Raw genomic sequence first — 20,970 nt, 5'->3', positions numbered from 1 at the left:
AAACTCGAGCATTAAAAAGAATTTGGAGGCTGGGTGCAGTGGCTCATGCCTGTAATCCTAGCACTTTGGGAGGCCGAGGCGAGAGGATTGCTTGAGGCCATGAGTTCAAGACCAACCTGAGCAAGAGTGAGACCCTCCCCCCCCATCTCTACAAAAAAAAGAAAAATTAGCTGGGCATGGTGGCACGTGCCTATAGTCCTAGCTACTTGGGAGGCTGAGACAGGATGATCACTTGGGCCCAGAAGTTTGAGGTTGCAGTGAGCTATAATGATGCTACTATACTCAAGCCTGGGTGACAGAGTGAGACCCTATCTCAAAAAAAAAAAAAAAAGAAAAGAATTTGGTAAGGCAACAGGATATAAAATTACAGAAATCAATAGAAATAATAGTAGAAAAAATTTATAATAGCAACAAAGAAGATAAAATACTCAGTAAGAAATATGCAAGACCTATATGACCAAAACTTAAAGTACTACTGAAAGATACAGAAGTACACTTGAACAAATGAACAATCATCCCTTGTTCTTGGAAAGGACCATTCAATACCCTAAAGATGTCAACTGTACCTAAGGTAACTAAAAAATATCATGCAATCCCAGTAAAAATGCCAATATTTTGTTAAATAGAGCTATACAAGTTGATACTAAATGTCATGTGGGAAAATAAGCATGCAGAAAACTGTCAAAATCTCAACATTCTTTGCAAAAATAGAAAAATGCTTCCTAAAATTCACATAGCATTTCAAGAGATACCAAATAGTCAAAACAATCTTGAAAACAAAGAACAAACTTGGAGGACTCACACTCCCTGATTTCAAAACTTACTGCAAAGCTACAATAATCAAAACAGTGTGGTACTGGGATAAAGACATAGAAACCAAAGGAATGCAATAGAGAGTGCAGAAACAAACTCTCATATATACAGCCACATTATTTTTAAGAAGGGTGCAAGACAATTCAATGGGGAAAGGACAGTCTTTCGACACATGGCACTGGGAAAGCTGGGCATCCACATGCAGAAGAATGACGGTGAACTTTTACTTAACACCATACGCAGAAATCAACTCAAAACGGATCACTGACCTAAATGCAATACTTAGTACTACAAAACTCTTGTTAAAAAAACACAAGAGAAAAGCGTCAGAACATTAGATTTGGCAATGATTTCTCAGATATGATACCAAAGACACAGGAAAAAAAAGAAATATGGACAACTGGACTTCATCAAAATGTAAAACTTATGTATTAAAAGACACTGTCAACAGAATAAAAAGGCAACCCACAAAATGGAAGAAAATATTTGCAAGTCACATAATCTGATAAGAGATTAATATTCAGGATATTTAGAGAACTCCTAAAACTCAAAAACAACAACAAAACAACCCTATTAAAAAATGGGGCCGGGCGCAGTGGCTCACGCCTGTAATCCTAGCTCTCTGGGAGGCCGAGGCGGGCGGATTGCTCGAGGTCGGGAGTTCGAAACCAGCCTGAGCAAGAGCGAGACCCCGTCTCTACTATAAATAGAAAGAAACTAATTGGCCAACTAATATATATAGAAAAAATTAGCCGGGCATGGTGGCTCATGCCTGTAGTCCCAGCTACATGGGAGGCTGAGACAGAAGGATCGCTTGAGCCCAGGAGTTTGAGGTTGCTGTGAGCTAGGCTGACGCCACGGCACTCACTCTAGCCTAGGCAACAAAGCGAGATTCTGTCTCAAAAAAAAAAAAAAAAAAAATGGGCAAAGGACTTATATACAAATACCAATAAACACACGAAAAGTTGCTCCATATCTCTAACCATCAGGGAACTACAAATCAAAAACCACAACAATATACCACATCACACTCATTAGGATGGCTCTTATGAAAAAAAATAGCAAGTATTGGGGAGGATGTGGAGCAATTAGAACACTTGACTTGTGCTTTGCTAGTGGGAATGTAAAATGGTATAGTATAGCCACTATGGAAAATAGGATGATGTTTCCTCAAAAAATTAAAAATAAAATTATGGTATGATCCAGCTCATATACACCGCTGAGTATATACCCTAAGAATTGAAAGCAGACACTAGATGATATAGTTGTATACCCATGTTCATAACAGCATTTTTCAGAGCATCCAAAAGATGGAAGCAAGCCAAGTGTCCATGGATAGGTGAATGGATAAACCAAATGTGGTATATGCATACAATGGAATATTATTCAGCCTCCAAAAGGAAGGAAATTCTGACATATGCCACAACATGTATGAACTTGAAGACATTATGGTAAATGAAATAAATCAATCATAAAAAGACAAATACTGTATGATTCCATATATATAAGAACTTAGAGTAGTCAAATTCATAGAGACAGAGAGTAGAATGGTCTTTGCTAGGGGATGGGGGAAAGAGGTATTGAGAATTTATTGTTTAATGGGTACAGAGTTTGGCAAGATGAACAAAGTTCTGTGGATGGATGGTAGTAATGGTAGCACAACAATGTATTTATACTTAGTGCCACTGAACTGTACACTTAAAAATGGTTAAAATGTAGATTTCAGTTTCTTGAGAAAAAAAAAATGGTTAAAATGGTAAATTTACATTACGTAGATTTTACCACAATTTTTAAAAATAAATAATTAACCACTTCTGTACCAGCGTCGACTATAGTTGACAGCCACAGATGAATATGCACAGCGACTTTAGCCGACAGCCGTGATATGACTTTTCTAATTTTTCATTTATCAAAATTAAATTGTGAACATTTAAAAATAACATAATGAAAACATATATGTACACGTTACCTATTCTGATTTACACTACAAGTAAAGCTGTCTGTAAAGTAAAACAAGCTTTCAGTGCTTTAAAGCTTTTTTCATCACACAAGAGCAAAACTGATTTGTCATCAATGCACAGCACAAACTATCGTGTGGACTGTGAGTGCCGGCTGTGGGCAAGATTTCGCGGCCAGTGAGCGCCAAACTGAAGTGGTTAAAAAAATAAACATGCAAGGCTGGGCATAGTAGCTCACACCTGTATTCCTAGCACTTTGGGAGGTCAAGGCAAGAGCATTCCTTGAGGCCAGGAGTTCAAGACCTGCCTGGGCAATGTAGTTAGACCTCATCTCTACAAAAAAATTTTAAAAATTAGCCAGATGTGGTGGGGTACACCTGTAGCACTCATTACTTGGAAAGCTAAGGCAGGATGATCGCTTGAACCCAGGAGTTCAAGGCTGCAGTGACCTATGATCGTGCCACTGCACTCTAGACTGGACAACAGAGCAACACCCTGTCTCACAAAAAATATAAATAAATAAATAAATAAATAAATAAATAAATAAATAAATAAATAAAAATAAACACACTAGAATAGCCAGGAAAACACTAAAAGGGAAAAGCTACAAGGGGGACTAGCCCTAGAAGACATGAAAACACACTACAAAACTTATTTAATTAAAACAGTGTAGTATTTTGTACTGAGTACGGGAAATTGGAAAAAAAATTTAAATGTAAAAAACAAACAAACAGTATAGTACAAGTGCATGAATAGACAAACAGACCAATAGAATAGAATAGAAAGTCCAGAAATAGACCCAAGTATAAATGGAAATTAGCGTATGATAAAGGTGGCATCTCACATCACTGGGCCAAAGATGGAGATTTTAATAAATGCTGCATATTGGTCCCTGCCACACATCATACATAAGAAGGAATCAAGGATATAAATGCAAAAAGTGAAACCATACAAGTACTAGAAGAAAATCTCAATATAAGGAAAGACTTTATGACTCAAAGTCCAGATTCAATAGTTGAAAAGATTAGTAAAACTGTCGATGTAAATATTTTTATTATGTGGCAAAATAATCACAAATAAAGCCAAAATACAACTGACAAGCCAGAAGATATTTATGACATATATCATAGATAAAAAGCCATTTTTGTCCATATATTTAAAAAACTCTTAAAATTAGAGGGAATAAAAAGTCCAAAAATCTTAGAGAGAGAAAAAATGGGCAAAAGACATAGAGACAAGTCACCAAAAGATACAAAAATTGGTCTTAATCATATGAAAAGATGGAAAAGATATTCAAGATCACTTATAATAAGACAGAATTAAAACTACACTGAGATACCATTTCTTATATACTTAACTTCCAGACTGGCAAAAAATGAAACAGTATTATAACACGCTCTTGGCCAGGCTGTGGGGAAACAGGCACCCTCGTACATTGATGGTAGGTGTGCAAAATAATAAAACCCTTCTGGAGGAAAATTTGGCAATACCTAACAGAATTATATACATACTTATCTTTTGATCTAGCAATCCCACTTCTAAGAATTTATCCAAAAGCTACACCTCCATAAATATGAACAAACAAATGCACACAATTATTCATGGCAACATTACTTGTAATTGCAAAATACTGGAAATGACTTAAATGCCCATATATTGGAGAATGGTTGAATAAAGCATAATACGTCCACACAATGGATTACTATGCAGTTGTAGAAAGGAATGAAGGAAATCTCAATGACCTGATGTGGATTGATTTCCAGAATATACTATAAGTGAAAAAGGAAAGTGAAAAAGAACATCTACGGTGTGCTAACCCTCATGTAAGAAAGAGAGAGCATAAGAAAATATACCTGGTGTCTGGAATATACGTGTCTGCTCATTTGTGTGACAAGAAATACAGACATGATAAACCACAAACTGGTTATATTGGTGACCTATGAGCATGTGGTGGGAACAGGGGGGGAAAGATGGGATGTGGACAGGATAGAAGGAATTGGGTGGAGAGTGACAGATTTCTGAGTATATCTTTTTGACTAGTATATATTTTGGGTAGTATATATATACAGTCATGTGCCACATAACAACATTTTAGTCAACAATGAACCACATATATCATGATGGTCCCATAAAATTGTAATGGAACTGAAAAATTCCTATTGCCTAGTGACACTGGAGGCACCCTAATGTCGTCAGTGGAAGGCATCACTCACGCGTTTGTGGAGGTGCTGGCGTAAACAAACCTATGGCACCTCCAGTCATATAAAAGTGCAGCACATACAATTATGTACAGCATATAATACTTGATAATAAACAAATATGCTACTATTTTGTGTATTTACTATACTACATTTTTAAATGGTTATTTTGGTGTTCTCCTTCTACTTACACACAAAAGTTAACTGTAAAACAGCCCCTGGCAAGTCCTTCAGGGGGTATTCCAGAAGGCATTGTTACCATAGGAGATGACAGCTCTGCAGATGTTACTGCCCCTGAAGACCATCCAGTGGGACAAGATTTGGAGGTGGAAGATGAAATATTGATGATCTTGACTCGTGTAGATATAGGCTAATGTGTATGCTTGTGTCTTAGGTTTTAACAGAAAAGTTTAAAAGGTAAAAACAATAATAAGGGCCAGGTGTGGTGGCTCACACCTGTAATCTTAGCACTCTGGGACGCTGAGGCAGGCAGATTGTTTGAGGTCAGGAGTTTGAGACCAGCCTAAGCAAAAGTGAGACCCCATCTCTACTAAAAGTAGAAAAAATTAGCCAGGTGTGGTGTTGTGAACCTGTAGATCCAGCTACTCAGGAGAGTGAGGCAGGAAGATCACCTGAACCCAGGAGTTTGAGGTTGCTGTGAGCTATGATGATGCCACTCACTCTAGCCAGGGCAACAGAGTGAGGCTCTGTCTCAAAAATAAAATTAAATTAAATTTTAAAAATAAAATATTTTAAATAGAAAAAAATCTTATAAAGAATGTAAAGAAAAAACAATTTTGTACAGCTATACAATGTGTTTGTGTTTTAAGCTGTTATAAAATAATCCAAAAGTTTTAAAATTTAAAAAGTGTACAAAGTAAAAAGAGTACAATAAAGTAAAGTTAATTTATTATTGAAGAAAGAAAAAGATATTTTTAAATAAATTTAGTGTGGCCTAAGAGTTTATAAAGTCTAGAGTAGTGTACAGTAATGTCCTAGGCCTCCACATTCACTCACCACTCACTGACTCACCTAGAACAACTTCCAGTCCTGTGAGTACCATTCATGGTAAGTGCCCTACACAACTGTACTGTGGTTTTTTGTTGTTTTTTTTGTTTTTGTTTTTGTTTTTTGAGACAGAGTCTCACTCTGTCGCCAGGGCTAGAGTGCCGTGGCGTCAGCCTAGCTCACAGCAACCTCAAACTCCTGGGCTCAAGCGATCCTTCTGCCTCAGCCTCCTGAATAGCTGGGACTACAGGCATGTGTCACCATGCCCAGCTAATTTTTTTTATATATATTTTAGTTGTCCATCTAATTTCTTTCTATTTTTAGTAGAGACGGGTTTCCGCTCTTGCTCAGGCTGGTCTCCAACTCCTGAGCTCAAACGATCCAGCGCCTCAGCCTCCCAGAGTGAAATGTACAGTTTTTTATTTTATATTGTATTTTTACTATATCTTTGCTATGTTTAGATACACAAATACCATGTATCAAAATTGCCTACAGTATTGAGTACAGTAACATGCTGTACAGGTTTGTAGCCTAGGAGCCATAGGCTATACTACATATCCCAGATGCGTAGTAGGCTACACCATCCAGGTTTGTGCAAATATACTCTATTCTGTTCACACCACAATGAAATCACCTAACAATGCATTTCTTAGAATGTACTGCCATCGTTAAGTGACACAACTGTATATATACAGATGTTCCTCGACTTATGTCCTGATAAAGGCATCGTAAGTTGAAAATATCTTAAGCTGAGGCCAGCGTGGTGGCTCACGCCTGTAATCCTAGCACTCTGGGAGGCCGAGGCAGGCGGACCGCTCAAGATCAGGAGTTCAAAACCAGCCTGAGCAAGAGTGAGAACCCGTCTCTACTAAAAATAGAAAGAAATTAATTGGCCAACTAAAATATATAGAAAAAATTAGCTGGGCATGGTGGCACATGCCTGTAGTCCCAGATACTCGGGAGGCTGAGGCAAAAGGATAGCTTGAGGCCGGGCGCGGTGGCTCACGCCTGTAATCCTAGCTCTCTGGGAGGCCGAGGCGGGCGGATTGCTCGAGGTCAGGAGTTCAAACCCAGCCTGAGCAAGAGCGAGACCCCGTCTCTACTATAAATAGAAAGAAATTAATTGGCCAACTAATATATATACAAAAAAAAAATTAGCCGGGCATGGTGGCGCATGCCAGTAGTCCCAGCTACTTGGGAGGCTGAGGCAGGAGGATTGCTTGAGCCAGGAGTTTGAGGTTGCTGTGAGCTAGGCTGACGCCATGGCACTCACTCTAGCCTGGGCAACAAAGCGAGACTCTGTCTCAAAAAAAAAAAAAAAAAAAGAAAAAAAAAAAAGGATAGCTTGAGCCCAGGAGTTTGAGGTTGCTGTGAGCTAGGCTGATGCCACGGCACTCTAGCCCGGGCAACAGAGTGAGAGACTCTGTCTCAAAAAAAAAGAAAAGGGAAGGGGAAGGGGAAGGGGAAGGGGAAGGGGAAGGGGAAGGGGAAGGGGAAGGGGAGGAAAGAAAAGAAAAGAAAAGAAAAGAAAAGAAAAGAAAAGAAAAGAAAAGAAAAGAAAAGAAAAGAAAAGAAAAGAAAAGAAAAGAAAAGACCTTAAGTTGAAAATGCATTTAATACACCTAACCTACTGAATGGCATGGCGTAGCCTAGCCCACCTTAAACATGCTCAGAACACTTACATTAGCCTACAGTCAGGCAACATCATGTAACACACAGTGTTCAATGTCTCATGTATTTATGGAGTAGTATACTGAACGTGAAAAACCGAATGCTTGTACGGATACTAGAAGTATAGTTTCTACTGAATGCATATGGCTTTCAAGCCATTGTAAAGTCAGGAACCATCTGTATATATATTCATGTTTTCCAGATCTGTCTGCTCTAAGAGCCTTGAAGCAACAATTTTCCAGTAGAAATGAACACATCTAATGCCCAGATCTTTGGCTTCTAAATACTCACTAAAAGGAACCTCCTTAGAGAAATAGCTGCTGTCAGGCCTGGATCTGGGGAAGTACAAGGTGAGTCTGGAACTTCTTGATATGCCACAAAGTAAGGATATGCTCAAAGAATGATGGAAACATTTCAAAAGGACATAGGAATTGGAGCGAAAAGGCTCCCACTGCCAATTCTGGGACAATTTGAACATCAAAATAAAAAACAGTAGTAATGCACTATAACTCTTTGAATAAAATAAGAACCCATGGCTCCATATTGACAACGAGGGCTCTCCACACCCACAGCACACTCACGGGGGCCCTTTGCGCATCCGGGGCGTGCTCATGGCCCACTGCTTGATCCTGCTCAGGCTCTGCTCGTTGATGACGCGCTGGCCCTCGGAGGGCATGCAGTCCACGTACAGGTTGTACAGCAGCAGCGCCTCCGTGTTCTTGCGCAGGGCGTTGGCCTGGACCACGCGCTGTGTGAACACGCGAGGGTCCTCAGCGAGGAAAAGAAGCTGGATCCGTGGCACCCAGTACTGACAGATCTGAAGGGGTGGCCTTCCTGGGGGCCAGGCAGGGGGAGAAGGGGATGCACAGTCAGGCTGTCTGGCTGGAGCACTGGGTTCTGGCTGACTGCGCAGCTGATGCGCAGTGGCCCTGAGCAGTTGTTTCCCTTCTCTGACCCACTGTTGCATCTGTGAAATGGGCATGACAACCCTCCCTGCCCTGCCCACCTCACAGGGTATCATGGATGGATATGAAAGGGATTTGCAAACTGTAAAATACTGTGTTTAGACAAAGAGTTACATAGGGGTGGCCATTCAAGTGCCCATTCCTCAATGCCACACCCAGGGTAGACATCAGTAACTGATGGCCCTGAGGCTCCTTTTCAACATCATGCTAAAACAGCACTGCCCCTGCTCAGAGATGACATATCAAAGAATGGCCATTTGCCCTTCCTGGGGTCTCTGAGTGATAGATCCCCTGGTTCTTACTGATCGGGGCCAGCCAGTCAGGACAAATATAGCAAGGTAGAATTCAGACCTGAGCTGGCAATGCCCTAGGCAGGGGTTGGCCTCAGTCACAGGCTGGGCCAGGCCTGAGTAGGGGGTCTGCCTGGGGCAGAGGCAGGAACTTGTACCTTCAGCAGTGACCCCTCCATTCAGGATGGGGTTCCCCATCTCATCTCGCACCAGGCCTTTCTCGTCTGTCTTCTGCACCAGGTATAGCTTCTTCTCCTCATCATAGTCCAGGACACCGACCTCACACCATTTGTAATCCAGCTTCTGACTCTTGGGGTCCTCTGAAACAGGAAGGGAACCCTACCAGTGCTCCCTGCCACAGGGCGGGGGGTGCTTCTGAGTCAAGCAGCAGGTAGTGGGAATGGGTCTCAGCGGTCACTGGTCTGGCCTCTCTCCCACTGGGATGACGCACTCTGGCTCCAGCAGAGCCAGGGCCCTGCTTCCTCCCAGCTGAGCTGGTCTCTGAGGAAGCCCCAGCTGCAGGAGCCAAAAAGACCACGCTTCTCTGCGCCAGCACAGAGAGACAGGCCAACCGGGCTGGGACAGGAGGCACAAAAGCCCCAAGCAAATGGAAGATCTCTTGATAACCCAGTTGTAAAGGTCAACATGGATAAGCGACCCCTTCGAGGTCCCCATAGGCTGCCACAACCCCTTCGAGGTCCCCATAGGCTGCTGCTGGCCATTCAGTCTCCGGGTCCCTTGTATCAGAACACGGCAGGGCAAGGAGGGGCAAGGCAGGAGACTGCTGCCATGCAATGGGCTCAAAGTGGGCCTCGGGCCTGTTTGGTGAGGATGGGCCTCCCCCGACTCCTGGGCTGAAAGCCTGTGCCCACTTCTCCAGCTCACCTCCTGCCATTGGCCCTCACTCATTTCTGTCCAGCCACACTGGATGTCTAGCTATTCCTGTGACATTCCTCCGTGCACCTACCTCAGGGCTTTTGCACTGGCTATGCGCCCTGCCTGGAACACTCTGGGCTCAGGTCGCCTCATTGCTGGTCTGTTCCCTGCTCCAGTGGCTTCTCCTTGGAGAGGCATCTTTGCCTAATATAGGTAGCCTCTGGCCTGTTACCTTGTTTTGTCCCTCACAGTGTGTGAAGTCACGCTACGTATGCATGTCTCCTGGGTCACAGTCACACCCTTCACATCTCCCTAAGGGCAGAAGCAACTTCGTCCCATTTTGGTCACAGTTTTATCCCTGGGCCTGGCACGGAAACTGATACATAGTAGATGCTAAATCAACTTTTGCAGAAAGAAGATGCACACACAGTGGCCAGCAGAGGAGGCCTCAGTATGCAATTGCTTCAAACAAACTGATGGGCTCTACAGACGGGCTTGTGGAAGGAAGGGCTGGAATTCCAAGGAAATGCTCCCCCTCGGTTGACACCAGAGAGCTGCATAAAGTAGGTTGCTAGTGAATACCTCAGCTATTCTTCTTCTGTTTTGTTTTCCCCTCCCTTCCTAGTAAGTTTCCTTCTTCAAAATGCTGGCCTTGTCTTGGCTCAGCTTAGATGAAAAGATGTCGTGGAAGTCCCCAGAGGCATGGCATACAAGAGGTCCCCAGCAGACTACTCCCTGCTCACTCCTCTGCCCACCAGTGTCACCACCCAAGGCCAGGGCCATGTGAAAGGGGGCAAGCAGAGCACCTCAGGGGAGGCTGGCACTTGGAGCACTTAAGGTTAACACGGCCCCAAACCTTCTGGTTTCATCACCAGGGATTGGTGATCTGGGAACAATTGAGTTAAATTATTGTTGTAATTAAGTCCAAAGTAAAGTGAATGTTCTGGGTTTCTTGTCCGGTTCATAGAAATTGAGTCCAGCATTAACATATTTTTAAAATGAAACATAAATTTATAGCCTGCTTAATGGACTCACTGTGCAGCCTTAAAACCAGTCGCTGCTCTCAGAACCCTGCCTCCCACCTGGGGGCTGGCCCGCTGGACCGGCTCCCACTCCCCAGCACCTTGTCCCCCACAGGCAGGGAGCAGGGCAGCCTTCAGCCCTGCCTGGGGAACAGCCACCCCAACCTCCACACTGATGAGCCAGACCTTCCTAGGAGGCCTGCACAGCGAGCCGGACGCGCAGGCTCCGACGGCAGCCATAGACGCTCCCCCAGAGCTGTTTCCGACAGCAAGAACAGCGGGGACAGCCTCCACGGCCACCAGGGCAGGCCTGGAGCCAAAGGAGGAGCCAGGGGCACTATGTGGGCAGTCACAGGCAAGGCCAAGACAAGGCAAGTCTGTGTGGCATCAAGTGGGGGGGGGGTGCGTGACAGTGGTGGCAGACCAGTGACAGGAGGTACGTGTGCATGTGTTTAAATGGTAAAATTGTGTCTTGAGCGCAACTGTGGGGGGAATGCTGTGTGAGTGTCACAGCACATGTGATCGCGAATGTGTGTGACAGTGTGACAGAGTGTGTTGTCCAGCAGGTGTCAAAGCTGAGGGCAGAGTTACAGCTGGAGCAATGGTGATGCTGGGGGATGGGGTAGAGGGCTAGAATTCTGCTCCTAATGCACATTTGAACATCTCCAATGACCATATATATATATTTTTTATTACCAATAAATCAAACATTTTTTTTAATACTAGACACCATCCAGTTGTCCCTTCCCCACTTCTTTTTTTTTTTTTTTTTTTTTTTTTTTTTTTTGAGACAGAGTCTCACTTTGTTGTCCAGGCTAGAGTGAGTGCCGTGGCGTCAGCCTAGCTCACAGCAACCTCAAACTCCTGGGCTCGAGTGATCCTTCTGCCTCAGCCTCCCGAGTAGCTGGGACTACAGGCATGTGCCACTATGCCCGGCTAATTTTTTATATATATATATCAGTTGGCCAATTAATTTCTTTCTGTTTATAGTAGAGACGGGGTCTCGCTCTTGCTCAGGCTGGTTTTGAACTCCTGACCTTGAGCAATCCGCCCGCCTCGGCCTCCCAGAGAGCTAGGATTACAGGCGTGAGCCACAGCGCCCGGCCCCTTCCCCACTTCTGACAGTGTCATCTCTCATCCTTGCATGTCCTGCCTCTGTGTGGCTCCTTGACCCACATGCCAGCTGGGTCAAAACGTCCCTCACGCCCCTTGCCTGCCAGGTCCCAGAGAAGCCCAGGAGTCCTTGGCAGGAAACGAGACAGTGCCCCACCCTGGGCTGGCCCCGCTCACCATGCCCCAGGAAGTCGTCGGTGGGCAAGAGGGCCTTTCCAGGAACAGGTTTCCTGTCCAGAGACCCTGGCTCCAGGCCCATGTTGATCCACTCTCTGGGAGTCCGACAGTCAAACTCCTCATTGTCAAACACCTGGAAGAAAGCAGGCAAACACTGGGAGGAAGCAGCTCCCGTAGCAGGGCCTGGGTGGGCCGGGCCTGCCAGAGGATGGGGTGCCTAAGGAGCCTCCTCCCCAGATGCGGACCCTGGGGGCTGGGGCTGAGCCCCTCCTCTTCTGCTGCCAGAGGCACGCAGGGTCTGGCCAGGTGAAAGCCTGGATCCCCATCCAGCCGAGGCCCCCAAGGCTTGGGCAGAGCAGTGTCTGGGCGCTGGCAGCAGGATGTGGGCTCTCTCTCCCCCTGCCCACAGCCATCCAGCCTAGGCCCGAGGGAAGAGGCGGAGCGCCCCCTCTGACTCCAAATGCTGGAGAGTCGTGGTTATCGGGAGGCAGACCTTTACAGGGTGATGCACAGCTAGATTCAGCTTCACCTCCCCACAGGCACCACCAGATGAGAGACACTCAGGGCCACAGGGAGGAAGGGCAGGGGAGGGGGGTTGAAAGCCAGAACCAGGCCATGCTCCCTCTATCTCCTCTCTGGACTCAGTTTCCCTATCTGTACCCCAAGGAGGTGGCACTAATGCCCTCCTCCATCCCTGGTCTCCCCATTTCATTGAGCCAGGTGCAGTTCCCATCCCAGGTGGCCTGCTCGAGGAGGGCTGTGCACTACTTCTGGGTGCCTATGGGTAGGCCAAAGGCACAAGCCCGACGTACGGGCTGCCCTGGCTCCCAGGAAAGCAACAATGAATGAGCATCCCAGGGGTCTTGGAGTCCCTCCTGCTCCAGCATGGGATGCTCAAGGTGCCTGGGGTGGGTTCCCATGATTGAGTGCCCTGTTTGACAAGGGAGGGCTTGTGATGGGCGTGGGGGTCCCATTTTGGGTCTGACTCCTGAGCCTCAGCTGGGGTCTGCACCCCACACCCTCCATCGACCATTGTGGAAGCCAGCTCACCTTCAGCGGGAGATATATGGGGAAGATTGGGTCATGGCCCTGTTCAATGGTCTGGGGGTGTTGGAGGTCTGGGTGCCTGGGCATGAGCTTGTTGGAGTCAATGCCCTCGCTGGACAGCAACTGCTCGATGTCCAGGCTCAGGTACTGCTGCTTCCTCCTGGCCAAGGGTGGGAGGGGAACTCAGGATGGCTTGGCTCATGCCAGGTGGCCCCATGGGTTTCAGCAAGGGCCCATGGGGTTGTGGTGGTAGGGGTGTGGCCCAGGAAGTGATGTGGTGGCTGGGGCTGGTGTCCCAGGCTCCTGCTGCCTTTCTGTCTTGCCCTGCAGTCCCATTTCATTGATCTAAATGCCACCTTCCCTGCTTCCCACCTTTCCAGAAAGGAAAACAATTTGCCCCTGTTAAGAGACCAAAGAGCTAGAAGATTTTGTCTAAATACTTGTGCACAGACTCTGCCATGGGGATTGTCACCTAGTGATCTGCAGTCCCTCCCTCCATAAGTCGGGCAGGTGCCTCCGAGAGGACAGTGTCTCCCCACAGCCCACCCAGCCATACCTCTCAATCTCAATCTTGCGGGGGCACTGGCCTGGCAGCACCTGGAAAGGCACCTGCACCTTGGGCTCATAGGCCTGCAGAGGAAAGTCAGTCTGGGAGAGAAGCTGGGTGGTGGGCCCAATGCGCTGCTGCTCAGTGAGCTCGTCGAAGTTCTTGGGAACCTCAAAGCTTGTAACTGCAAGTAGAGGCAGAGGAAGGGGTTTCAGGGCTCAGGCTAGAACCCAACAACCCCCTCCCCAATACGATGAATCACCAGCCAGGCAGGCACCAGGCAAGATGCTTTGGGGCGTGGGAAGCTCAGAGCTTGCCTGTGCCCGGGCAGTGGTGGGGAAAAGACAGATGGGACACCTGTACCCAAGGGGGTGTGAGCCTGGAGGGGTGAGGGCCAGAAGGTCTGTTCTGGCCCTGCTGTCTGCATCCAGAGCCAGCATGCTTGGCCATTCCCATGTCCTCAGCACCAGGGGACATTGCTCAAGCCAGGTGCTGAGTTAAACCACAGGTGAGGGTTACAACTGGACAGGAAGACAAAATGGGATGATTCCTCCCACCCTTACCCAAGAGGGTCCGCCAGCATCTTGGAGTCTGATATTCACTTTCTGGGGCCATTTCCAGTTTCAAGGCATCCTGGATACTATAGGATCCCTGGCCCTGCAGGACCCTCAAGTCACAAAATGCTGTCCCTACTTAGATGACCAGGGCAGACAGATGCTTCTGTTCCAGGTCTGGGGAGGGGAACTGGTGGGGAGGGACCCACTGATAGGGTGACCAACCATCCCAGCTTCCCTGGGACATAGGGTGCTCAGTGGAGAATAAAGTCCCAGGCAAACTGAGACCATATAGGTGGGGAGCGGGGTGCAGGCATGTGCTTCAGAAGGAGACGGGGAGAGGGCAACATTTCCCAGGGGCTAGGTGGGTTCTGGACAGCCCAGTGATGGCCCCATCTACTCTCCTGGTAGAAGAGGGATCAGAGTCCCAAGGACCCTGGGAGGCCCTGGAAATCCCCTCCTTGGACCTCACTACCTCTCTAGGGTCAAGAGGTGGTCACACTGCAAGAGGGCTCCTCTTGGGAATGTCATCAGGGGCCCACAGCGCCTCTGGAGGCTGGGTCTGGGCTGGTGTGCAGGGCTCGGTGGAGGCCTCTTGCCCTCAGCAGGAGTCTGCTCTCTCACCAGGGCTGCCTGGTGGTCCAGGAACCCCACAGCACAAAAAGGCCCAGCCACAACGACAGTTTTCAGAGCCCTAAGCACCAGCTCCTGAGCCTGTGCGTCTGGGACTCATTCCACCCCTGGACCTCCTAGGGGCCAAGAAGGAGCCAGGGACAAGAGGGCCACACCAGGCCTCCAGCCCCAGCTGTGCCTGTGGGCCCAGGCAGGCTTCCCCAGCCCTCCATTGGCCCTTGGATAGTTAGAGTGGACATCCACTGCTGGCTGCCTGGCCCTGTCATCTCCCTGTGGCCTTTGGGGGCTGCTTTTCCTCATGTGGGTGGGGCCACCAATAGATGGTAGGAGCACCATTCCCAGTACCCCACAACCCTGGGATCTGTGGTTTGTAACCATTTTCTGGGACACAGATACTTGTGAGAGTGTTGAAAACAGTAGGCCAGATGCTCAGATAGCTAACGGCACAAATGCACGTATATGTGATGTTTCCTGTGTCAACTTAGAGGGGTTGTAGATGCTGTAAGACCAGTGGGCTCCAAGAGAACTAATGTTGGCAGTGGCAACAGAAGCTGGGCCTTTCCTGAGGGTGGAGAGGAGGGCAGACAGCCAGGACCCAGGGCATCTGGGCCTGAGGTGGGGGAGGGTGGGAGCGGGCAGCCCAGACACAGTCCTAGCCTTCTCTGCACCCATGTTCCAGGGGAGGCAGAAAAGACACACATATTGCCCCTGTGAGCCCAGCTAGGCAGAGAGAACTGTGACCCTGGCTCCCAGAAGCCCCAGCCCAGCCCAGTGTCATTGTCACGGCTACACTAGGAGTAATGATGCCACCGCAGCAGCTGGGGTTCACTGGGCACTCACTGAGAGTCAAGCCCTTGTGAAACACCTCGTTTGTCAGCCCCCATTTACAGCTGAGGAAACTGGCTCATCCAGGAAGAGACCATCTCCCAGAGGCCAAGGGCTCTGTTTCTAAATCCCACCAGGGCCTGCCCACGCGGCCCTCCTGAGCACTGACCTTTTGCCGTAAACTTGTCGAGGTCAGCCTGCCACAGGAAGTTCTGGTTCATGCGAGGCCCATGGCACACATTCTGAAACCAAACTCCAGAGCCTGAGTGTGTGTAAACAGCCCAGGGACAGTCAAGACCTGGGAGGGACCCAAGGACACGGGCTTCTCCTGAGGCCCTCCAGGGAGCACCTTGGGAGCACCGAGGTCGGGGGCAAGAACTAGTGAATATCACAATTCCCCGTTCAAAGACCACAATGGGTGACAAGCTATGGCCACATGGGATACCCCTGGCCCCACCCCACTCTGAGAATACTTCCAGCATGTGTCTAGAGGCTGAGCCACAAAGCAGGTGCTGCAAGGCCAGCAGGTATCTCTGCGAGTACCTCCTCTCCCAAGGGCCACTCTGTCACCACCAGTGTAGTGGGTATTGGTGGGTCCTCGCCCTGTCTCTCTTGGCTCCTTTCCTGCTAAAACCTTCCTAAGGCTACCTGGGACCTGTGGGGCTCTTTGAATTCTCTTCTAATCATTCCTTCCCATCTTGCCCCTGCCTCCAGCCTCATGTCTTGATCTCTCCCCTCACATTCTACCCTCCTTCACATGCACCATGCCCTCTCTAAGGGGCCCCAGGTCTTTGTGCCATCTGTTCCCCTTGCCTGGGACACACTCCCAGGCTCTTCACTCACCCAGCAAATGCAGACCCATCTCTTAAATCTCAGCAGTATGCCATCCATGTATCCCTCCCAACCAGAGCTGGGGGAGGGGGGCTTCACCATCAAAGCCATTGTCCCATGACAATAGGGACATGGATGTCTCATTCCCACTGTGTCTCCAGGGCTCAGTCCAGGGCCAGGCACACAGCAGGAACTCAGTAATGATGGATGGATGGATGGATGGATGGATGGATGGATGGATGGATGGATGAGGAGGTAGGGGGTTAGGGAGTAGATGGAGGGAAAAATTGACAGACAGATGGATGGACTCATGGGCAAATGAACAGATGCACTGATGGAGAGAAGAATGAAAGGATGGGTGAATGGAACCCACAGAGAGGGCCTAGGCCTGGCAGGGAATGGCTGCCATACTCACCCCAAGTTGATCCAAGGTTCCAGGGCTGAGGATGTCAGAGTAGAACCCACGCTGCTTCATCAGTGGGTACTTCTTATCGGTGCCTGACAGGGGCAACTTCCGGGGCTGCCCCAAGTCTGAGACTGTGGGTGGGTCCAGGGATGAGGGTAAAGGTTGGGGCTTGAGGTCAGGCCCTGGAGGAGGATTCCCCAACCCATAATCTGGTCCCAGAGGAATCTTCCCCAGGTTACACTCTTGGCTCTTAGGAATCCCCCCCAGACTGCACTGTTGGTCCGCAGGGGCACGGCTGCACTCTGGGCCCTGCTGGGCCCTTCCTCGCTTGCAGCCTTCTCTGCCAGGCTGCTCCATGCTGCTTCTCGGGAAACGTCCCAGCCAGAGCTCCTAGGAGAAGATACCTGTGTCACTCAGCCTTTGCCAGCCTCGATCTCAGCCCCCAGAGACACCATGGTACCTGGATACGTAGACTGCCTCCCTGCAACAAGCCCCAACCCATGACCCACAACAGAAGGGAGGTGGGAGGGCAGGAGTGGTTTCCTCCTACCTGAACAGATACGCAGTGCCACCAGAGTACCACCAGGAGACAGTGGGGCCTACCCTGCATGCTGCATGTGAGAAATGAGCCCCACAGAGTTAAGGGCTAAGTGAGGCGAAGCTCTGCAGATGCCCCCATTCAAGTGCATCCTGCTGCACATGCCCACCCCTCTCTCTCATTTTAGAGAGCAAGGCCTGGCTTCTCAGCAGGCGTATACGGGGAGGCAGGACCAGAGCTTGCTCACTCAATGAATGTCCCTAAAATGAGTTTCAACCAGAAGCAACCCCAGGGCTCCCAGCCCAGCCCTGCTGGACAGCCCTGCCTCTTCCCAGTGTGGAGCACAAGGCCTCCCTGCCACCTGTGAGCACTGGGCCATTCCCTGCCTCCTTCGTGTTGCCCACTTTACCTTCCATGGTACCCCAAAGGAGCCAAAGGACTAAATAGCTTCCACAGCAGGACCTTACCCCTGACGCTCTGCTGTCCCACAGATCCCCCTATCAGCAACAAAATGGTAGTAACCCACCCTGGCTCTTGGGGTCAGTCCAGCTCAGGAAACATGCACGCTCCTGTCTTTGCAAAGGGTTGCATGCACGTAGACCATCTCAAGGACAAGGGTTTGCAGCATGTTTATTGGGGGATGAGCAAGCCTTTGCCAAGCCACTGTTGCTTCTGGCTACCTCCAAATGTATTACCAAAGGAAAGCCTCGGGCAGGAGAACATCACAAGAAATCAGACAAGGGTGTGGGGAAGAAGAGGTTTTCACATAATGCTGATGTAAAAGAATAAAAAAGAAATCTACAATGATCTCAATAAAATTTTCAATTAAAAAAAAATAAACTATCTTGGCCGGGTGTGGTGGCTCATGCCTGTAATCCTAGCACTCTAGGAGGCCTAGATGGGAGGATCGCTCAAGGTCAGGTGTTCGAAACCAGCCTGAGCAAGAGCAAGACCCCGTGTCTACTAAAAACAGAAAGAAATGAATTGGACAACTAAAAATATATAGAAAAAATTATCCGGGCATCGTGGTTCATGCCTATATTCCCAGTACTTGGGAGGCTGAGGCAGAAGGATCGCCTGAGCCCAGGAGTTTGAGGTTGCTGTGAGCTAGGCAGACGCCACAGCACTCTATCCTGGGAGAAAGAGTGAGACGTCTCAAAAAAAAAAAAGTATCTTAACAAAAGGAAATAGAGGCCTGGCCCAGGCAAGCCCCTCTTCCCCCACACCTTCCCATTTCCCCACCCCTCTGCACACTGGGACAAGGCAGCCAGGAGCATGCAGTACAGGTCACTCTTTTTGCCTGGTGTTTTGTAGGACTGGCTGGTGTGGGCCCCTGATGGATCACGGCAAGGGGGTCCTGCCTGCACTGAGCTTAGGAGTGGGGTGGGAGGCCAGGGCTGCCTAGAGCAAAGCTACCCGGCAGTGTCAAGGCAGCCTGCAGGAGCTAAGCCCATTTCTAAGAAGGGGGTGGTGAGTTGGCAGGCCACTTGAGGGATGGAGAAGGGCAGATGGGGCTCTGGCAGGAAGCCTAAGATTCCTCTAGCTGGTCAGGCCTGCCAGGCCACCCCCCCACAACTCTGCTTCCTGAGCGCACTCCCTGGGGGCCAGCTGCCTCTCAGAGCAGGTGCTGGAGAAAGTGCCAAGTCTGGCCCACCTGTCTGACAGGCACTAGCCCTTCCCAGAGCACTCTAAAGACCAGAGGACTCCCCTGGGGCTCAGCCCCATCATGCTGCAAACCCACAGATACGTTTCATTTTTGAACAAAATTACCAAACAGAGCAGGGCTTGGAGAGGCCAGGGTCCCAGCTCCACAGAAGAGCTATTCCATTCTATTTCCCAGTTTTCTCAGCTCTTAAATGCACTTGAACATGCTCGGCCTGCTTTACGCGTGTGTTACAAGGAATTAAAAGAAACTGTGGAGATAAGAGATGTGCAAATGTCCAGGAAACTACAGTGTTTCTGGTGCACAAGGAGTCCATGATGGGTGGACCTGCTGTCATGGTGAACTGTTTCCCTCCGAGCGAGTGGCAGTGGGGGAAGTGCACTGAGGTGTGTCCCAAGAAGGGAGGCGTGAGAGTGAGCTGCAAACTTAACCCTGTTTTCCCTCCACCCCTTGGCCCTTCACCATGGCTCCCTTCCTGCTCCGCCCATGCCCTGAGCACCTGTACACGGCCAGTGTGCACAGGAGCTATGACAGACAGACAGACAGACAGACAGTAAGACCTCTGCCTACTGTCACAGCCCTACGGTGACAGCAGCCTCTGCCTGAGAATAAGTGTGACTGGCAGAAGGGAGAAGGACATGGTCCCTAGCAAGGCCTCTGCCACTGATCGCTCTGGGCATTCCCCCTCATTTGTGTGAGGGAATTAGCCAATAAGACGGCAGGGGTGGCCCTGGTAGGGAAAGTGTTGAGAATGGTGAATGTTATTAGGGGCATAGGCTTATTTTATGTGTCATCTCATTTAAACTCTGAGGGGGGATCTGAGGCTATCCTCATTTCTCAGACATGGGAAAATGAAGCTGAGAGAGGTTAAGTGACCTGCCCAAGGTCACACAGCCAGCAAGAGGCACAGTTGGAATTTGAACCCAAGTTCTTCTTTCTCCCCACTCAGGTCACCTGGGAGCCCTATTGGCCTGCACTAGAGGAGTCTTCAGATTGGACTCACTGATGTTTAACCCCACTTGACTCACCAAGTACTTGGCTGAATGGACACAGATGAATAGGGGTATTTGATCCTCAGAACAGGTAATACTATCAACACCAATCTACAAACAAGGAAACTAAAGCCCAGAGAAGTAAAGAAACTTAGAAAGGTCACACAACCAAGAATTAGAAGAAACAGAATGGAGACTGAGGTCTTCACCTCTGGCTGACCCAAAGGTCCATGTTCTGGTACCACAATAGTGGTTCTCAAACTGTGTACCATGGATCCCTGAGACTGCAAAGTAGGTACCTGTGGAGAAGCCCCAACTCAGGAGGGCTTCTGAGCCACCCACCTCTGATGCAACAAGGACCCCGCACGTTTATCTGTTTGATGTCCCTGGGTTCTGTGTGAGTTCTCACTTGACAAATGGCTCTGTGAATTTTTTTTTTCTGAGACAGGGTTTCTGTCACCTACCTGGAGTGCAGTGATATCATCATAGCTCACAGCAACCTCAAACTCCTGAGCTCAAACAGTACTCCTGTCTAAGCCTCCTAAAAAGCTGAGACTACAGGCATGCACCACCATCTCCAGCTAATTTTTGTATTTTTGTAGAGGTGGGGTCTTGCTCTTGCTCAGGCAGGTCTCGAACTCCTGACCTCAACCTATCCTCCCACACTAGCCTCCCAAAGTGCTAGAATTACAGGTGTGATCCACCAAGTCCATGTGGCTCTGTGACTTTAAGGGATTTTGGAAGTCTCTGCTCTTGTAGAGGCTACCAGGCAAACAATAGTGTGGGTGGTTATTGCTCCTCTACCCACTTTTTTTTTTTTTTTTTGAGACAGTGTCTCGCTCC

General features: G+C 48.6%; 1 protein-coding gene across 1 annotated transcript in view; it reads right to left on the bottom strand.

Annotated features, from left to right (window-relative positions):
* The window catches only part of DNAH1 (dynein axonemal heavy chain 1), a 75,481-nt gene extending 58,184 nt beyond the window's left edge, over nt 1-17,297 (bottom strand). Inside the window, exons 1-7 of the mRNA XM_020280369.2 lie at nt 16,944-17,297; nt 15,867-15,939; nt 13,695-13,869; nt 13,142-13,298; nt 12,092-12,224; nt 9,062-9,223; nt 8,230-8,482 (exon numbers count right to left, since the gene is read on the bottom strand). Of these exons, the coding sequence (XP_020135958.2) occupies nt 8,230-8,482; nt 9,062-9,223; nt 12,092-12,224; nt 13,142-13,298; nt 13,695-13,869; nt 15,867-15,939; nt 16,944-17,291 (1,301 nt within the window). The 5' untranslated portion in view covers nt 17,292-17,297. The remainder of the gene's footprint in view (nt 1-8,229; nt 8,483-9,061; nt 9,224-12,091; nt 12,225-13,141; nt 13,299-13,694; nt 13,870-15,866; nt 15,940-16,943) is intronic.
* Between the last annotated feature and the right edge of the window lie 3,673 nt (nt 17,298-20,970).

Source organism: Microcebus murinus, chromosome 1 (genome assembly GCF_040939455.1).
Source record: "Microcebus murinus isolate Inina chromosome 1, M.murinus_Inina_mat1.0, whole genome shotgun sequence".
Classification (NCBI taxonomy): Eukaryota; Metazoa; Chordata; class Mammalia; order Primates; family Cheirogaleidae; genus Microcebus; species Microcebus murinus.
This window is presented reverse-complemented; position numbering and strand designations above follow the sequence as displayed.